Source organism: Halyomorpha halys, unplaced genomic scaffold (genome assembly GCF_000696795.3).
Source record: "Halyomorpha halys isolate HHAL.00 unplaced genomic scaffold, Hhal_1.1 Scaffold106.1, whole genome shotgun sequence".
NCBI classification, from domain to species: Eukaryota; Metazoa; Arthropoda; class Insecta; order Hemiptera; family Pentatomidae; genus Halyomorpha; species Halyomorpha halys.
The window spans coordinates 1647756-1665823 of NW_027111449.1; the positions used below are offsets into that span (position 1 = coordinate 1647756).

The 18068-nt window shown below is 30.3% G+C and overlaps 1 protein-coding gene across 1 annotated transcript in view; it reads right to left on the reverse strand.

The window, feature by feature from the left end:
• The window catches only part of LOC106677623 (ovochymase-1), a 27497-nt gene that overhangs the window by 7868 nt on the left and 1561 nt on the right, over positions 1–18068 (reverse strand). The window contains exons 3-14 of the mRNA XM_067049434.1: positions 15142–15486; positions 14075–14226; positions 13013–13125; positions 11544–11800; positions 9223–9383; positions 7823–7986; positions 7539–7563; positions 6125–6200; positions 4128–4274; positions 1917–2222; positions 1309–1463; positions 700–815 (exon numbers count right to left, since the gene is read on the reverse strand). Of these exons, the coding sequence (XP_066905535.1) occupies positions 700–815; positions 1309–1463; positions 1917–2222; positions 4128–4274; positions 6125–6200; positions 7539–7563; positions 7823–7986; positions 9223–9383; positions 11544–11800; positions 13013–13125; positions 14075–14226; positions 15142–15486 (2017 nt within the window). The remainder of the gene's footprint in view (positions 1–699; positions 816–1308; positions 1464–1916; positions 2223–4127; positions 4275–6124; positions 6201–7538; positions 7564–7822; positions 7987–9222; positions 9384–11543; positions 11801–13012; positions 13126–14074; positions 14227–15141; positions 15487–18068) is intronic.

Sequence of the window (18068 nt, forward strand, 5' to 3'; positions counted from 1 at the left end):
TGATAAAGACCTGAAATTCAGGTCGAAACGTCGGCATAAAATAAATAAATATGGTTTTGTTTATTTATGTTGTTCTTTGCTGACCGCACCCCCCGAAAAACTTCTCCAATCATTAATCTACGGTCAACTATCTAGACCTCATTATATTACTATGTATATAACTATATACACCTCATTACTGCAATAGTAATCAGAGAAATTCTAATTTTTTCTAACGAGCATAGATAATTAGATAAATTAAGAATTACATCAACTGATTAAAAATAAAGGTTTTAAAAGTGGACTATACCAAAATTCAATAATAATAAAAGTTTAGAAGTTCATAAGGAATAATTAAACTAAGAAATAAATATTGTGTAGATATTAAATTTGAAACAATGTAATACTGACTTACCAAATCTGAATGGTACTTGCTTCGGGATGGCCTATACTAATAGTAATCAAGTGTTAGACCAAATTCAGTAATTGTTTTGAATGAAATACAATTTTAAAAAATTTCAAATTGGCTAGATTTCCTGAAGTGCAGTTCCAAATTTATGATTTACTTTTAAAATTTAATAGTGTAAATTTTATTTCTAATTATTTCTACATTGACACAAAAATGATTATAATATCTAGTATTTTGTAATATCTAATATTATATATTATCTAATATTTTGGAAATTAACTGAATAAAATAATAATTAAATTCTAAAATACCTGTTGTTTGCTAAAACACAGTGTGCAGCAGTCAATACAAATTTAGTGCTGATCAAACTTCCTCCACAAATCCAATTGATCTTTCTTGTTTTGGTTTCTTCATAACCAATAAGTGCCTAATTAATACAAAAGTAAAAAATATAAAACAAGCTGTGACTATGAATTTAAAATAGTATTAAACTAAAAAATTCTTAATTGAAAAAAAAAATAGTAATAAATGAAAAAACTGTATAAATGATTTGATTCCTGAGTATGCTAATAGTTTGAAGCAAACAAGCATCTAAAAGCTAATGTCCCACACCCTAAATGTTATATATTGAGTTGTAAACTATGGAAGAAATCAAGGATTGCCTTTTTTTGTGTTATGATCTCCTCTTGTGAGATTGTGACATGTCGTTCATCGACCAATCTACTCGCTATAATTGTCTGTTTAGAAAGACAGATAAGTAAGGCTACCATGGAGGGCGGGAGTGGAGGGTTTGATGCCGTTTTTCGATTTCAGGTGCTTTTTATATATTGCTCGATTTAACTGTCTTAAAGTCTCCTATAACTGTTTTAAGCTAATGTTTCAGAAATGTATAAATCAGAAACAAAAATTATATCAATTACCATATGTGGAAATTCTTTAGGCTTAGCTTCAACTCCACCAACAATTAGAGTTTCCATGGTACAGTCACTAGTTGTTATATTCTTTGGTTTTTGTCCTGGTACCATCGAAAAAAGTTGCACAGTCTGATATGCATATTTGGAATATGCTTTACACTCTAAATTAAAAAACAAAACAACATAGCTAAATATTTTTCAATTGCATATTATTTTAATGTTATGAAGACTTAATATTTTAATTTACCAACATGAAATATAATATTTTTTTTCTATTTTTGATATTATTAATGATATTTTGGACATTATATATTTAATACATTGATTATCTTATCATGATGTTAATTACGAAACTTCTTAAATTTAAAGTAATGGATAAAGGTTTTGTCCAAAGTAAATTTTTGAGTGAATCTTGAAGTCTAAGGTGTTTATTATCTGTTGATAGTTTTAAGAAAGCATTTGTTTGGTTCTTAAAACTATCTACAAATAATGGATCCATCAAACTTCAAGGTTCACTCAAAACTGCACATTTGATTAAAAATTTAGAATTGGTTGGAATTAAGGTAGCACACAATTGCAATTTAAATAACACCATTGTTATGTATAGCACGTACTCTCCTCTGCCTTTAATTCTGCTGATGATATTGAGGGTTCACTGCTTTTCTTACTGTCAACTTCATCAACTGACTTAGTTTCATTGGCTGAACTGGTTTGAGCTGGAACAGTAGGCTGAGACCCAGTGGTTTGACCAATGCTAGAAATATACTTTTCAGATGGACAGCAAAAAATAGCCTCATTACCAATAAATGTACATATATCAGGCCGGATACCATTTTCAAAGGCTTTTCTTAGAGTGTGACAGTTGTTTCGGGTTTTACATATCCAATTGTCAGGACCACTTTTACAGACTTCATCAACATCTGTACAGAAAAACAAAATAATTACTTTTAAAACAACTTATAAGAGTTTAGAAAAAATAAATTAAGAAAAAACAAGCTAGCAATGAATGAAGTTAAATAACATTTTTCATTTTATTTAATATTTTTAAAGGTTGTTAAGTTATCTTTTGCTTTTTTCACTTTGGGATTTTTGAGTTATAGTTTAATAAAATTGTAAACATAAAATGACCAAAGAAAACAAAATAAGATATTAAGGTATAAAGATTAATATTAAAACAAAAAAAAATGGTTATAATTTAAAGCTTTAGAATTAAAAAAACTATATATTTTTTTAATATAGGCCCCAGAAAATGGATGGACCATCTGAAACATTGGCAAGGTTGATGTATTAATCTAAAAATTGAAGTTAAAAGGTGAATGAATTTTCCAGAGGAAAAAATACAGAAGATAACATTTTTTATTTTCTGATAGAAGTGGAAATTTGATCAAATCATATGGATACCTTATACTCCATTTTATTATTTTCTCTTTTTATTATTTTTTCCTTATAACGTTTTATGTTTTTTATCACCTTCTTTATAGTAAATATTTAACCCATTTTTTTAACTTGTCTCATATGTTTTGTTTAATTTAAATATTTTATTTTAGTATTGTATTAAGTGAGGCATTGAATTCTAAAACTAGCAAAAAATTGTCTAACTAAGTTTTAGAATCAGATTATTACGGGATAAAGAATTTCTTCCAAAAACAGTTGAATCACATGTAAAAATATGGAAGGAAATTTTTTTGTTATATCAGAGAAACAATAAAAAAAGATTGATTGATGGGAAGACAAAATTAAATTAATGTTAGTAAATGCCAATAAATATTAATAATGTCTGTTGTAGGGTCAAATAATAATAAAAAAAATATAATAGAGAATGGAAAAATAAGATAGGAATCAGTCAGAGGAGCTTAACTATGAAGGTCTATGGCTGACTATTATTGCCAATACTAATACTTTTCTTTGAATATTATTTATCGGAAGTAGAAATGGTTAGATGAAATAGGTGGTAGGTAGAGGTAAAATAGGAGACTTATAAATCAGATATCAGAAACAGGAATGGGATTTGACAAACATGCAGTCATAGATATAAACTTTATAGATTGAGAATTAACTTTCTGTTTATATTCTGAGGGGAGTGATTTGGAATTGAGGAAGCACTTTTATTCTTTCTTCTTCAAAGAAAAAAAAATACCTCAAACTCAACGTTGTAATTATGGAAGCCATTGTAAAAACTGCTTAAATTATACCAGATATATGGATAAAAAAATCAAAGGAAGTTTTTATGGACATTGAAGGCTTTTGAACTGTTTATTACTTCCTATAATTCTAGTAGTTGATCTAAAGTCTTGCAATAAAATGAAAACACACTTTTTGATGAGAAGTTGGTCACTTTAGGTAATTCAAATAATATCTTTTAACCAATGGTGATGACATTGAGATGAAAGATAAAAATATGTGAAAAAATAGATAATAGTAAGGAAGAGAATAAATAAGTTGAAGTTCGTAATCGGCAAGGAATAAAAATTTATATCTCTGTTAACAAGTTTATAAATAATGGTAGAAAAATTAGAAACATTGTTTTTTCCTTTATTGACCAAAGAATCTGAAATTGAACCTTTCATCAAATCCTTGTGGTCAATATCAGCATCTACTTATTATTTTATACAAATTACTATTTTATACTCCCCCCCCCAAAAAATAATTAATAACATAAAAAAATGAATTTCTCGACATAAAAGAAAAATTTTCTTCTTGTCAAACAAAAGAATGATTTAAAATAATTATGGTTATTAAGACTAAATAATTATTAATAAAGATTGATAACTTTTTAATAAGGTTAATAATTGTTAGTTAATTAATAGTTGTGTTAAATGAATTACTTTTATTCAATATATTCCTCTGTCCAAACAGGCCACCAATAACAGACATGTAAAAAAAGAAGAAAAACAATCTTGAGAGAGACATTCCTGGAGCGACGTGCGGAGGCAAACTGAGCGTAGCTCCCGTTGACCTGGTAGATTCCTCAGCTGATAAATTTAATTATCCCGTGATATTAACTAGTAATCTCAACAGTTTAAGATATCAACTAAAATAGAATTTATAAACTTACTGTAAGCCATTAAAATAAATTTTTCCTACCTTGGCATTGGAGAACTGAAGTATAGAATGTCAAATAGTGGTTGCAGCATTAGAGAAAGGAGAAGGAATCTTCCTTAACATAGATCAAATCAGAATCGTTATCTAACTAGTGCTGGAAAAGGATCTTAACTCGATTTGCGTTAGTTTTAATACATATTCCTTTAAAATTTACCAAATATTCTTATTTTTCTTATTACCACCAGGGACGAATCGAGCGGAGCACGGGCTGCGTACTGTTTACCTAAATCTTTATCTTAACATTTCAGAAATGACCGAAAAGGTTAACAAATAATTGAATATTTGAATTTTTTATTTTTTCTCTCTGAAATTCTTCTTCCCCCCAAAAAATGACACTTTGAACAATTACTCAGTTGGCCCCTTCAATGTCTCCGCCACTGCTTAATCGTCCTCCATTTGTTTGATTCCCAAATAAGTTGTCCATGCTTCGGTGGTGAGTGGTGTTTAATATTGTTTTGTAGGTAACGTTAAATATGACCTTTATTTTAAACTTTGTTTTCATTCAATTAAAAAACAACACCCGGTGACTGCTGTGGTCTGTCAGTCTCTGAAAGACATCGTTCTTAAAATTTAATTATTTCTTCCATAGACAAAGAAATTTACTTTTCGATTTCGTAAGTTTCAATTTCTAAGTTCAAAAGTATGTGTTGGGTTTTTGTTAAACCTCTACCAATCCAAATTTATATGACAGACCTCTTAAAGTCTACAAAGACTTATTGCTCTCTTTGATCTGGCTATCCTAGAATAGGTACTAGTTTACTAAAAATGATGTAACCTGTTTATATTACTCAATTTCTTGAATTGAAAAGAAGATACTAAGGATCATATCTTTCTCTTACTCAGCTGTTACCACCAATTGAACAGAGTAGGTCTGATCCCACACAAACAACCTACTTGGGTCTATTCCTTACAGTTAGGACTTCAAGTTCCACCATGAATTGAACAGTTTTGTGCTATTTTAAACAGTGTTTACCATACTTCAATAGGTCAGCCTCCAAAAGATCCATGATGTTGATTATTTTTTTTTTCAGTTTGTGAGTGGACTATTCTTTATCTTCTTCATCTGAGATTCCAAGTTTTTATTCTTATCTTGTTGTCTAGATGATTGTAACCTCTCTTGGTAAGAATTCTCTTGGAATTATTGATAAACTCTTCCACAGCTAACTCTCTTGGAGTGAGGGGTGTTATATCTTAGCAGAATATAGTAAAAATGTTTGAATGAAACTCTTTCTTCATTGATTTGTTGGAACAACTGTCAAATCTCACTCTTCTCTTTACTGTGTAGTTTTTATTCACGATTCTACTATGAATAGGCTTCTGAAGAATATGTAGAATATCTGTTACAATTTTTTTATATGCCCCATTCTTCCTTTAGTAATTCCTTATCCTTTCCTTGGCTATTATTTCTTCATTTGTGCTTTATATTTCATACTCTCTTTATGGATATACTTATCTTTTTTTTAAGCTTCTCTTGAGGGCAAAAATGAAAAAGTGGTTCATTTGTCATCTCCTGCCCTTGATGAAAATCCAAAAGGGACTAGGGAGTGACCAGCATGGAAATGGAGAGACAAATATTTAGTTTTCTATGGTAGTTTAGGATACTGATGTTTTTTAACTTGATAAACAAGACATTATCAAACTTTCTTCAAGCCCTAAATTTTTCATTTTAATCTCCCATCCAAGTTGAATTGAAAGAGCAGTTGATGTGAAAAGTCTTTACTTGTCAGTTTGGTATTTTTCAATTTTGTTTTTGTTTTCTTGAAGTCATGGGAGTTTTTTCCAATTATTTCAGTCACCTATTTAAAAAATAGTACACACAGCATCTATTAGTTCCTTTAGGTCCTGATCTGAATTATGAAGTTTGCTTATATAATATGTTCAGAATAATATTTGTTTATGACTTTCAATATTATGTTTTGTGTTAGGTTTTTATATAATAGATGTATTAGTACTCCAAAAATGAGAATATTTTAATGATTTTTAATTAAGATGAGTTCCGAAGAAAATTTCCATAGTTGACATATCAACATTTGCTAATCATTACCAGTGATGTACTGGCCACACTACCTGTACAATACAGATTTTGGAAGAAATTGGGCCAGACAGAACAGGAGTGATGGCCTTCAAAGAGAGAATGCCACCGATCCTTAGTTCATGTGCCCTTGTTTACCTGATTTCTCTCAGTTCCTGGAATGGACTATTGGTGATATTTTTTGTCCTTAAGAATAATCCTAAAATCTTTGAAAAGCAAATTAAAACTACTTCAAGTTGTTTCTCGTGGACGAAGGGATTCATAGATAGATACCCTCATGGATCCTCTGGCTCCAAGTAGTACCAGCCAGCAATATCTCTCTTCTGTTTCTGTATAAAGGGACCCTTCTGTTTCAACCTCAAGGCTACTCGTGGCCAAGTAAGTACTTGCTCTTTCTTGTGTAAAGGTGTTTTGCCCTGTAGCACCCTAAACCATTATCATCTTGTTTTGGACAAAAATTTAATTGTTAATAACTTTGTAATTAAATTATTTTCAATTTGAAGTTTTTTATAACAACTTTTAAATTTTTCCACCTTCTAATAGCCAATCTGTCGATAGATTATCAGTTTATGAAAATAATGTTCTATAATTAATTAAAAATTATTATTTAAATTTAACTTTTAAAAACAGTTTTACTTTTTTGTTAATTTGGATTACTTCCAATGTTAAAGCATTCTGGGAGTTAATAAAACACTGGTAATCCAATATCATTTATTATTAATGAGGTGTTAATAGTTGGCTGTACAAGGAGAAGATGTTTGGAGGTATGGTCAGGGAAAATGGACAAATAAACTAGTTTTAATAAACAATAAATATGTTTTGTTTATTTGTGTATTTTTGTTAACCGCACCTCTAGCCATCTTCTCATATCATTTAATATTATCTGTAAATGATATTAATTGTATCGGACTCTCATTAACATAAAATGAAGGAGTATTATATGCTCTAGAGTAACAAATTCAAAAGGAATGGAATGAGTGATTTTAATTTTTAAAACTTAAAACTGATGTGAGATGTGAAAGGAGTGTTACTTAATCTTTGTTTGTCACACAGCAAATGTGGAAGTGGAGCTAGAGTGTTGTTGTGTTTTAGGCTCTGATACCTTTAGGCCAAAATCTGATTCTTGGCTGGTGCATTTTGGAAATATTTCAACTAGGGATAGGAAACCAATTATTTTTTTATTTACATGAATTAAATAATAGAATTCTAAAAATGCTTAAGAATAGAAATTCATTCTTTTTCTCTTAAATAATGCAAAATTAAACTGAAAAATAAATTAACATCCTTAAAGAATCATTAAATTCCGATCAACAAATTTTCATAAATAAAAAAAATTTAACAATCTCATCTAGATTACAAACATATTTATGACTAATATAAAACCACTATGACCAAACAATGCTTTCAATCCAAGGTATGTAGTGAGAAACTCTAGTGTAGCCACCAGGTGTACCTATACCACATGCGACTCCAAATGCAGTAACTCCAATCTGTGAGTACATGCAATATGGTTCTTTAAGAGTAATCTGCAATGGTCCTCCAGAATCTCCCTGTTAAAAAGTAAATTAATAAAAAGGGGGAACAGAAAATGTATTTTAAAAATATTTTTAATACTAATTTACTGAACAGATCATACACAAGAAAAGTAATATTTGCTGATATAGTTATAATTGAAAGGTACTATAAGACAAGTAAAATGTTTTGGGATGTGAAAAAGATCATCATTTATATAATATATAGTTTATTTATTATTTTTTTATGGTTTTCAAAGTCACCAATATTAAATCAAATCAAATTGAATTATTATTGCTTTCCTAAAGTTCTTCTCTGCCTACTACAATATTGGATCGTTTGATATATAACCAAGGGTTTAGCCTGTTATTTCTGATTAACGTAATAATAATATATACAGCTGTTCTCCTCATTTCTAAAAAGTCATACTAGGTTGTTACAGAAGTATTTGTGCATAAGATAAGATTCACTTGAATTTCTGTGTTATATGTATTTTTAAATTATTCAGCAAAATATATACAGACCATCGTTATCTGTTTTTAATTTTGGAGGTGAAAAACTCCTCACATTTTGATTTCACATTATTTTTGTTTTTGAAGTGCCAATAGCCTTTTAAAAAATACACCAATGACTGGAAACAACCATAGGCTGATGGTGTAACATCAAGGCTGCAAGGAAGGTCGGGAAAAATGCTAACATCCTCCATTTCTTAGGATCAGAAGGAAAAAAACTTTTTTTTGCTAAATATAAAAAATGGCAGAAGTGTTGTATTACTAATATATTGTTTATTCTGATAGACCAAAGTACTTCTCTTTTGAAATTCCATAAAACTGTTTCAGGTTGTTCACAGTAAAGTTTAGTACCAACAGCTCTGGAATCTGGAACTAGCTCAAACTGGATTTTGGTCATCTTGAAGGCTGTTGTTTCCAGAATTTAACCACCTGAACCAAAACACTGCCATGGTACAAAACTACATCACATTTCTGCATGAATTTCCTTGACCGCTGCCTTCACAGTTTGCCTTTTTTTTATAATAATACTAAACACGACTAATGAAAATCTCCTCTTCTGAACTTTTCAATGTTACGAGGATAACAAGTTCTCTTGGGATTAACCTCATCCTCTACATCTGTGGCGATAGGTGTAACTGTAGCAGCTTCTATACTCAGCACTACAATTACGAAACTATAATACTTTTACCAAAAGAATAATTTTGTAATTGTGGTAAAAAGATAAAGTATTAAATTAAACGCAACAAGCATTTAGATCTTTACCTGACAAGTATCTTTATCTTCCTTTCCACCAGCACAGAAAATTGTTTCAGGTGTAATGCCTTGTGAAAGAGTAACATGTTCAAAGTCATATTCACTCTTGCATCTTTCATCGCTTAGCAAATCCAGTTCAACTTTTAGAAGATGATTGCTTTCATAACCCGCTGAAAGATAATATAAATGAAAACAAATTTACAAAAACTTTTGTTTATCTAGGCTATTGGAACAAAAGTGTTGGAACCCACAAAATCTTGATACTCCTAAATTGATTTTCTTGTTCCAACATTGCATCCAGTTGATGTTTGATAACTATGTAAACCTATTGCCATTTATATTTCAAATATTAGGGTAGATAGAAGCTCTTGACTAATCCAAATAAATCTCGTTTTAGTCTAAATGAAAAACAATTGTGGTTAGACAGTATTGTCTGTTAGGCCACTTTTGTTCCCATAGCCCCAAATATGTTTTTAGAAAAATACTAAAAGTATTTAATTTATTATTATCAAAGGTAGAGATGGGGGGATGGGAAGGGAATCAATGTAGAATCCTTTCTTGGATAATCCTAATAACAAAGTTATTACCTGTGTTATTTGGTATAACAATTTATTAGCTACAAGTTATACCAAAGGGATTAGGACTATCTGAAAATTTATTAGTTGTAATAAGAAGTTATCAATATCAATGTAAGATTGTTACGACAATAGCCAATTTTAGTAATTATTGATAATATGAGGAGAAGATGGTTCGGGGTGCGGTCAATGAAAAACACAAATAAGTACGATTAACTTATTTTAATGTGCCAACGTTTTGGCTAGAGTTTCTAGCCTTCTTCAGAGCTAAAAACAGAACAAGATAACAACCACAGTAAGTATAGAAAAATAAAACAAAAAATAAAAAGAAAGTATAAACAGAATAATTTTACACATAAAATGAATAATTTTACAAAATAGAATTAATAAAATGAAGTGATGAGAGAAGGGGGAAATAAAATGTATACATAGGTAATTGAAAAAGTGGGTAATAAAACATAATTAAGGAAATGAAGTAAAAATAAAGTTATATAATGCAAAGAAGTATGAACATATTAGTTATTATTAATTTAAAATTTAAATATGAAAAGAAAATGAAAATAGAGAGGAAGAAAATATATGTAATAATAATAGATGATGAAGAGGCAAATTATAAGTATAGTGTACAAAACTTATAACATGGGTAAGGAAAATGGATAAAAGTGGAGAAAATAGTAAAATAGGGAAAGAGTAAAATAAAGAAAGGGGAAAGAAAACAAAAAAAGAATAAAAACGAACCTGTTCGCTGGAAGATCAAACCCCTAATGGATACAGCGCTAATGGCGGTCAAACTCAGAATTAAAAAAGCCGTTACAACAATGACTAAGTGTTTGTTATAAAGAAAACGTTACGGGAGGGTGAAAATAAAAAATAAAAAGTAGAAAAATTTTTAGAAGAAGAACTTTTTCAATTACCTATGTATACATTTTATTTCCCGCTTCTCTCATCACTTCATTTTATTAATTCTATTTTGTAAAATTATTCATTTTATGTGTAAAATTATTCTGTTTATACTTTCTTTTTATTTATTTATTGTTTTTTGTTTTATTTTTCTATACTTACTGTGGTTGGTATCTTGTTCTGTTTTTAGCCCTGAAGAAGGCTAGAAACTCTAGCTGAAACGTTGGCACATTAAAATAAGTTAATCGTACTTATTTGTGTTTTTCATTGACCGCACCCCCAACCATCTTCTCCTCATTCATCATCCACGGTCAACTATCTCTCATAATTATTGATAATAATTTTCAACATTTATTATGGAGAACTTTCAGCCCCTTTGCAAGGTCTTTTTGAATTTGGTGCAATAGTAATTAAATTAGATATTATATGGAATATTGAAATACAGCAGTGTTCTTCATTCCAAATTTTCTTTTTAATATTAAATATTAGTTGATTTGAATTCTGAGGCAATCAAATATGTGCTCAACAGTTGATTCTGATTTAATTTATGAGTATATAATATGAAAGAGAAAAAGGACACCCTTAAGAGTACATTTTGATATTTTTTTAAAAGGTTTTCTTGAAGAAATAATTACTTTGAAAATTAAATCGAAAGGCAAATGCAACTTTGAAATAATTTCATATAATTGAAAATTAAAAAGTAATAAACTTTTTACAAGCAAGTAATTCATACTTGGGCCTAGTCAATTAGCAGCTTAGCGAAATAAAAATATTAAAAAAAACTCTAAAAAATTGGTTACTGAATATTTAATTTAAGGCTGATGATTTAATGGTAATGTTCAATAAAAAAGTTACCAAAAGATGTATGACCCCATCCTGTAGCAATTGCTTTGTCTTGTGCAATAGAACTGCTTGTGTGCAAACACAATGGCCGGATACTAGGTCCTAGTTCCACGTCCTTTTCCAGCTTCAGTAAAGATATGTCATGATAGGCTCTTGAGTGATTGTATTTGGGGTGGTCAAATACTTCAATAACCTTAAGAGTTATTGGTGTCGATTTTTCAGTGTCATCTTTTACATCAAGGTCTCCTAGTCTAACCACAACTGATTCTCTGCAAAGAAAATAAATCATGTATGAACAAGCATGTTAAGATTATTAATATTTTTAACTCCATCATTGTTATAGATTTTAATAGTAAAATAAATAAATTATACAATAATAAGGAACATAAACTGGAAAAAAAAGGAATGGAGAAACCAACAGTATTTTTGATGGGTGATATCTCATCTTCATTGGAATACAGCCGTCACTATACTGACTTTTAACCAACTGCTTTACATATTTCATCAATTTCTTTTATCTCTAAATTCCTTCATTCTTGGTCTCCGTTTCACTAGTTGAATGTTAATCATAATTCTACCTACTCGTCACTCTTTCCTCAAACTTCATGTTATATATTGGAATATACTCTTTTTGTGTAAATAGTATATTTTGATGTATAAAGGGTTTTTAATATGTTTTATTTTATGTATCATTTTAAGATTGTTAATTTGTTTTGTTTATCCAAAAACCAAGCTAACCAATTTTCATTGTCTATAATAACTTCGTGATTCAAAACAAAACCAAGATGGTGGTACGTATTCATGTTGAGCAGATTCAAATATCATAAAAACTATTTTAACTCTTCCCATCATAATTGAAAATACAGTAAATTAAAGGAAAAATAGAAATCAAGAAATAGTGCAAATGAATAATATCCAGAAAATAAATCATTTGCAAAAGTCCCTAACTGTTGTACAATAATCGATGTTTACATGGAACTTCGAGGCAAGTTTTAGTTTTTGAGATTCATTCGTTGTGTGGACGGGCAGGAGGGATCTTCAGGATGAGGAGGTCCTCATCAATTTTCTGTCAAGAAGGAAGCCATTTTTGACGCTAGTACAGAACAATAAGAAAAAAGAAGACACCAAGGATAATCAAAGGAAGATCGTGAACTTGGTTAGTTTTGTATGCATAACAATAGATACATGTGTAAAATAGATTTTAATTAAATTAATTGTAATTATAGCAAATGCCTGTTTCTGATTGTCTAGCTACAACACGCCCTGAGATTAAGAGTCTTTTTATATAATAAAATTATATTATCCATTAAGTAGTAAAGTTCTTAATTTGAACCCAAATTATCTTCTATATTTGAAAAAGTTTTAAAACGATCGAAATTCCTTTTATTTTATTTTAAATAAAATAAAATTATTACAGTATGCAATACATTATGTCAACTGATGGAAAAGATTTCAATCAATACTTGATCAGTACTACTCACATATGTTGTGAAATATTGCAGTGAGCAGCAGTTAGTATAAATCTCGGGCTGATTAAACTACCTCCACAGAACCATTCAATATCCGTGTTATTATTATCAATACCAATTAGTGCCTGGAATAAAAAAAAAAGTAATTAAGGAAACGCATTAAATAAAAACTGTTAGTCTTAGCAATGAAGCTTTTTTTTCTATAAGACAAGACAGGGTGAAAAAAATTATTATGTTAGTGATCTAAGACTTAATAAGTTCCATACTAATAAATTTATGCAGGACATAAGCAACTTATTTTCTTGACAACACCAGCAGATGGCAAAGAAGCATTTTTCAGTTAAGTAATATACTTAACTATACATGCAACAATATATATATATATAGTAAGGAAAGAATATAAAACCATTGGGTTCTGCTTTTTATCAAGCTGTACAACACAATAATTACTATTTAAAATCAATAATCCAATTATTTTCAGATTTCATGATTTTGGTTTCAGAAGTATGAAACAATTAATTATAAGGCAATAACTACAAGGTAAAAATATAACAATGTCAAACTAATAAAAATTGTAGGAAGATAGTCTAGGTGGTGGTCAAAAAAGGTATAAAATTAGCAGAAAAAAATATTTATTAGTTATCAGCTAAATCAGTTCAAGATAGAAACATTGTAAAATATGTAAAAACTATGAGATTATGCATATGATATCTTATATTATAATGTAACTGTGAGAGTATACATATTATATGAGATATAAGATAGATCTTATTTTATAATATAACTTTGAGAGGATGTATATGATATAAGATATGACATCTCATATCATATGCACACTTTCATAGTTCTATTACATCTTATAATGTTTGTATCTTGTTCTCATTTAGCCCCAATGACACTCAGCCTAATGGGGCAAAGCGTTGGTTGCTTATAAATAGTTTCTTCTGCTACTTTTGTACCTTTATGACACCCACCTTGACTATGACCATCCTCATACAATTATCTCACAGGGTCAACTAGTAATCTACCGAAAAAATTAAATAATTGCATAGCTGATTTTCTTGATCTTCTTACCATATGAGGAAACTCATTGGGTTTGGCTGGTTTTCCACCGACTATAAGGGTTTCTGAAGAGATAGCACATTCATCAATCTTCTTCTTCTTGACCCTCACTAGGATGGGTGGGTCAATGTAAATGTAAACATATTTTGCGTATTCTCTACACTCTGTCAACAATGGTTTAAACAATATAAGAGCAACTGCAATTTAATGGTAGTTTCAATGTATCTGCAAAGACACATATAAACTCTTACATATAAATTTATAGTGTTTTAATGTGACAGCTTAGAAGCAAGGAATGCAAAGAAGTTTTGTACTTAAATGTATAGGCAGCCTTCTCTTGATCTCTGTTAAGCTAAAAATAATCATTGCAGTTTTACTTCCAGGCAAGACAGGACCTTACAAAAATATTTAAACGTGAGTGCGTGTATGTATGAACAGCCCAGCTCAAAAACGAAAGTGAAATTACATATTTAGGGCAGTAATATGCCTGGGGCGTGACTGCAACTGCACTGATAAAATCGACTCACCGGAAGTGCCACTTTACAGAGGAGATTTTTCCGATTTTCTTGAAGTGGGCTCTAAAGATTTTCACTAAACTCGCTATTACTTGGTACAACGAAGAGGTTTTTAATATCGGCAAGGTCATATCATTCAAATAGTCTCACAGGGCTTAAATGCTGAATTTTTAAAACTTCCTCCTCTGGAGCACCTTTTATTCTGTTTATTTGAAATAATTAATCCGGATTGGAGATTATATGTATGTAACTTATAAAGTCGTAGAAATTAATGTGGAATGGAATGGCTGAAAATGCATAAATAAAACAAGAGTAAACGTTAAACCGGTGAGCGCATGCGTATTGGTTTGAATCGTTTCGCAAATCAGTTAAATCTTTTCTTCTTACATAATAATGAAATAGTTTTTGAATTCAACTTAACCTTAATAGGTCTTTATCAAAAGTACTTTATCAAAAATAGAAATAATTCAACAATACTTGGCATCATTCATTACAAACGTCCCGAAACTCAAATTTTGAAGGCGAAGCATAGATTTATGGATGATTATTGCAATTCAAACTTACTTTGTTCCGCTATCTTTCCATACGATGAGGGGGTTGATGGTAGGGGTGGTGATGGGGTTGACGATGGGGGTGGTGATGAAGTTGATGATGGGGTTGATGGTAGGGGTGATGATGAAGATTCGGTGCCATTATTCAATGTCTCCGACTTGTGATCACCGGATTGCGAATTACTGGATGTGCCGTTTTGGCCAGTAGTATCCGGTGGACAGCAGACTATTGTTTTGAGACCCTCAAAGCAGCAAATGTGGAGTGAGCTTTTCGTTTTTTCTTGCTGCAATGCTTTACATGAACTGGAATACTGGCAGGTCCATGGCTCATTCTCATCTTCGCATTTATCACCCAAATCTGTAATTAAAAACAGAAAAAGCTAGCAATAGAAAAAACTAGAAATGGTTAGTCAGGTATTGAATTAAATTAATAGAAATAGTAAGAGGCGCCTGCAGTCAAAATCTTGGACCACTTTCATAGATTGTTTCAGTTGTTACAGCTGTCTGTTACTCCTAGTGTTCCTAATTAGATCATTTATTCTTAATCAAGTGTGTGCTAGATATGTTATTAAGGGTATGTAAGGATACCGATTTCCCAAAGAAAAGGATTTACCCAATACAACCTACGACATATAATAATGCTTGTATTTTGACCCATTAATCCATCATTGACTGGACCAATACTCAATCAGTAGGAAGTGTATTTCGAGATTTGACTAAATTATTTAAGGAACATCGTAAGATAACCGGGTTGGAGCAGAATCAACAATTACTCTTAGAAAGGTATCAGGAGTAGTTCAGATAATGGCGGACAGATGAAGAGGATCTGGAATGCTCTTCTACGTACGGCTGTAATTGGAATATTGTGAACCACGCTGCACTCAGAACAAATGTGTAAAATAGGTAAAAAAAAACTGTCTGGTGAGACATCCACAGGTCAAAAACTTGTGATATTTATATCCAGTTTTAATAGCCTTCAAGAGTTCAGGAAATATGGTCAATTACAATTAGTGAGAATAATTTTCCTTCTTTAATTGTTTTTATTTTAAAAATCAATCATTAATCACATTGTTTCGAGGCCATCTTCGGTTACATTATCAATGTTCCACTCAAAGCAAATTATTGTGTTATTATGGTCCTCCTCTCTATACAATAAAAAGCTTTTTAAAATAAGGAGCATGGACTCTCCTTGTTTTAAAAAGGACAAACAATTTTCAATGTTAACAAGAATATTATTATAACAAAATAATTTGGTTAGAAGGCAACATTGATAATCTAACTGAATGTGGACACTAAAAAGTGCCTAATGGTTTAATTAATTTTTAAGTAAATGGATAATGATTTAATTATTTTTAAATAAAAGTAATTAAATAAGAAAGATTATTCTCGCAACACCTTACTAATTAACATTAAAAATCTTTCAGTCACATGAAACTAAATTATAAAAAAGTCACTAACTTTCAGTTTTTTTGAATAGCGGTGTATTTGTACGGAACCATAAGTTATGCACAGACTAAGGAACATTGTGTAATTAGAATTTGTTTAAGGGAGATTTTAAAAAAAAATATTTCGTAAGAAACTGTAGTAAGGCACTTTGTCTAAAAGCTGCGTTATTCTAATGTTTGGTTGAATTTAGGAAAATAATGGCAGTGGAGGAGAAAAAAAAATTGTACGTAGGACACAATTGTAGATGTTCCTGAGTAACATGAGTAACACAGCTTTTTAGATGGGAATTGTTTAAGGATATAAAGCATAAGAAGATCTTACGCTGGAGATTTATGGAGAGTAAGCTTTTGTGAATGCTAAATTTTATTTGGCTACTGAAAAAGCTAAATTAATTTAGTTATACAGTAGAGAAAAAATCATTTGAGAACGTTGAGCAATATTCATAATAAACGGGCACCAACTTTAACCTATTATAGATTACATTGATTTCTTAATCAAAATGTAGGTAGATAAGGAAAGAGGTTGAAGTAAAGAAGAAGAAAAAATTTATAAGAAATTTTGACAATAAGGACCTGCATTGAAGATAATGGAATGGCGGAGAGGAATCGAGGAGTCTGGTTACTGCCGCCAATCGGGCAGACTCCTTCTTTTTTTCTTCTTATTTTTTTTTCTAGGATTCACGACTGACTTTCCATCTATTTTCCTTATTACGGATCATTTAGAATGTTAGAGTATAAAAAAAAATAAACGATTGGAATACTGACTCTTGTAATTGGGGCTCCACAAAACCTTCGAATTCCTCTCGTATCCAATCCTTAAAATCCAAAATCCTTTGTAAAATCCTCAATGCTCCTTACTTTTTCATAAATATGACTCATAAATAAAATCAAACATAAAGACCTTAATGTTCCCTATGTAACCGCTTCTAGCCCGAACCAGATATCATTCCTTCCATTATAAACTCCCTAACCATCCAAATCCACAAGTTCTAACCTTGCTTCCTTTTCCTGACAATCCTCCGAGGCGCCTAAAAAGAAGATGGCCACGAGACCTGCCAGTGTAAAAACGTCATTAGAGTTCTACTAATGGAATGCTCAACACGTCTGTGCGTCCATTATAACTGAGATCAAATTTACTGAATTTATTAAAATGTACAGTTGTAAATTTCAATAAATATATTTTTAAAAAAAAGTTTCTGATGTACTTTTATTCATTTATGTATTTACTTAACATTTGTTATACAATGGGTCAGACACAACAAAAAAGCAATACCTTTAGATCTATAGAAATAATTTTGATTGGGAAATTGGGAATTGTATTACAACAAAATGTACTTGTTCTGACTTGAAGAGGTCAAAGACATCTAAATTTATCAAAACCTCAAGAAGGAATGCTTTCGTTAAACATATCTCGCTTATGAGGAAGTAAAGAGGATACAATATAAATCATCACAATAACTGAGATAAACTATAAAGCTCTTTTTGAAGGTTCAGT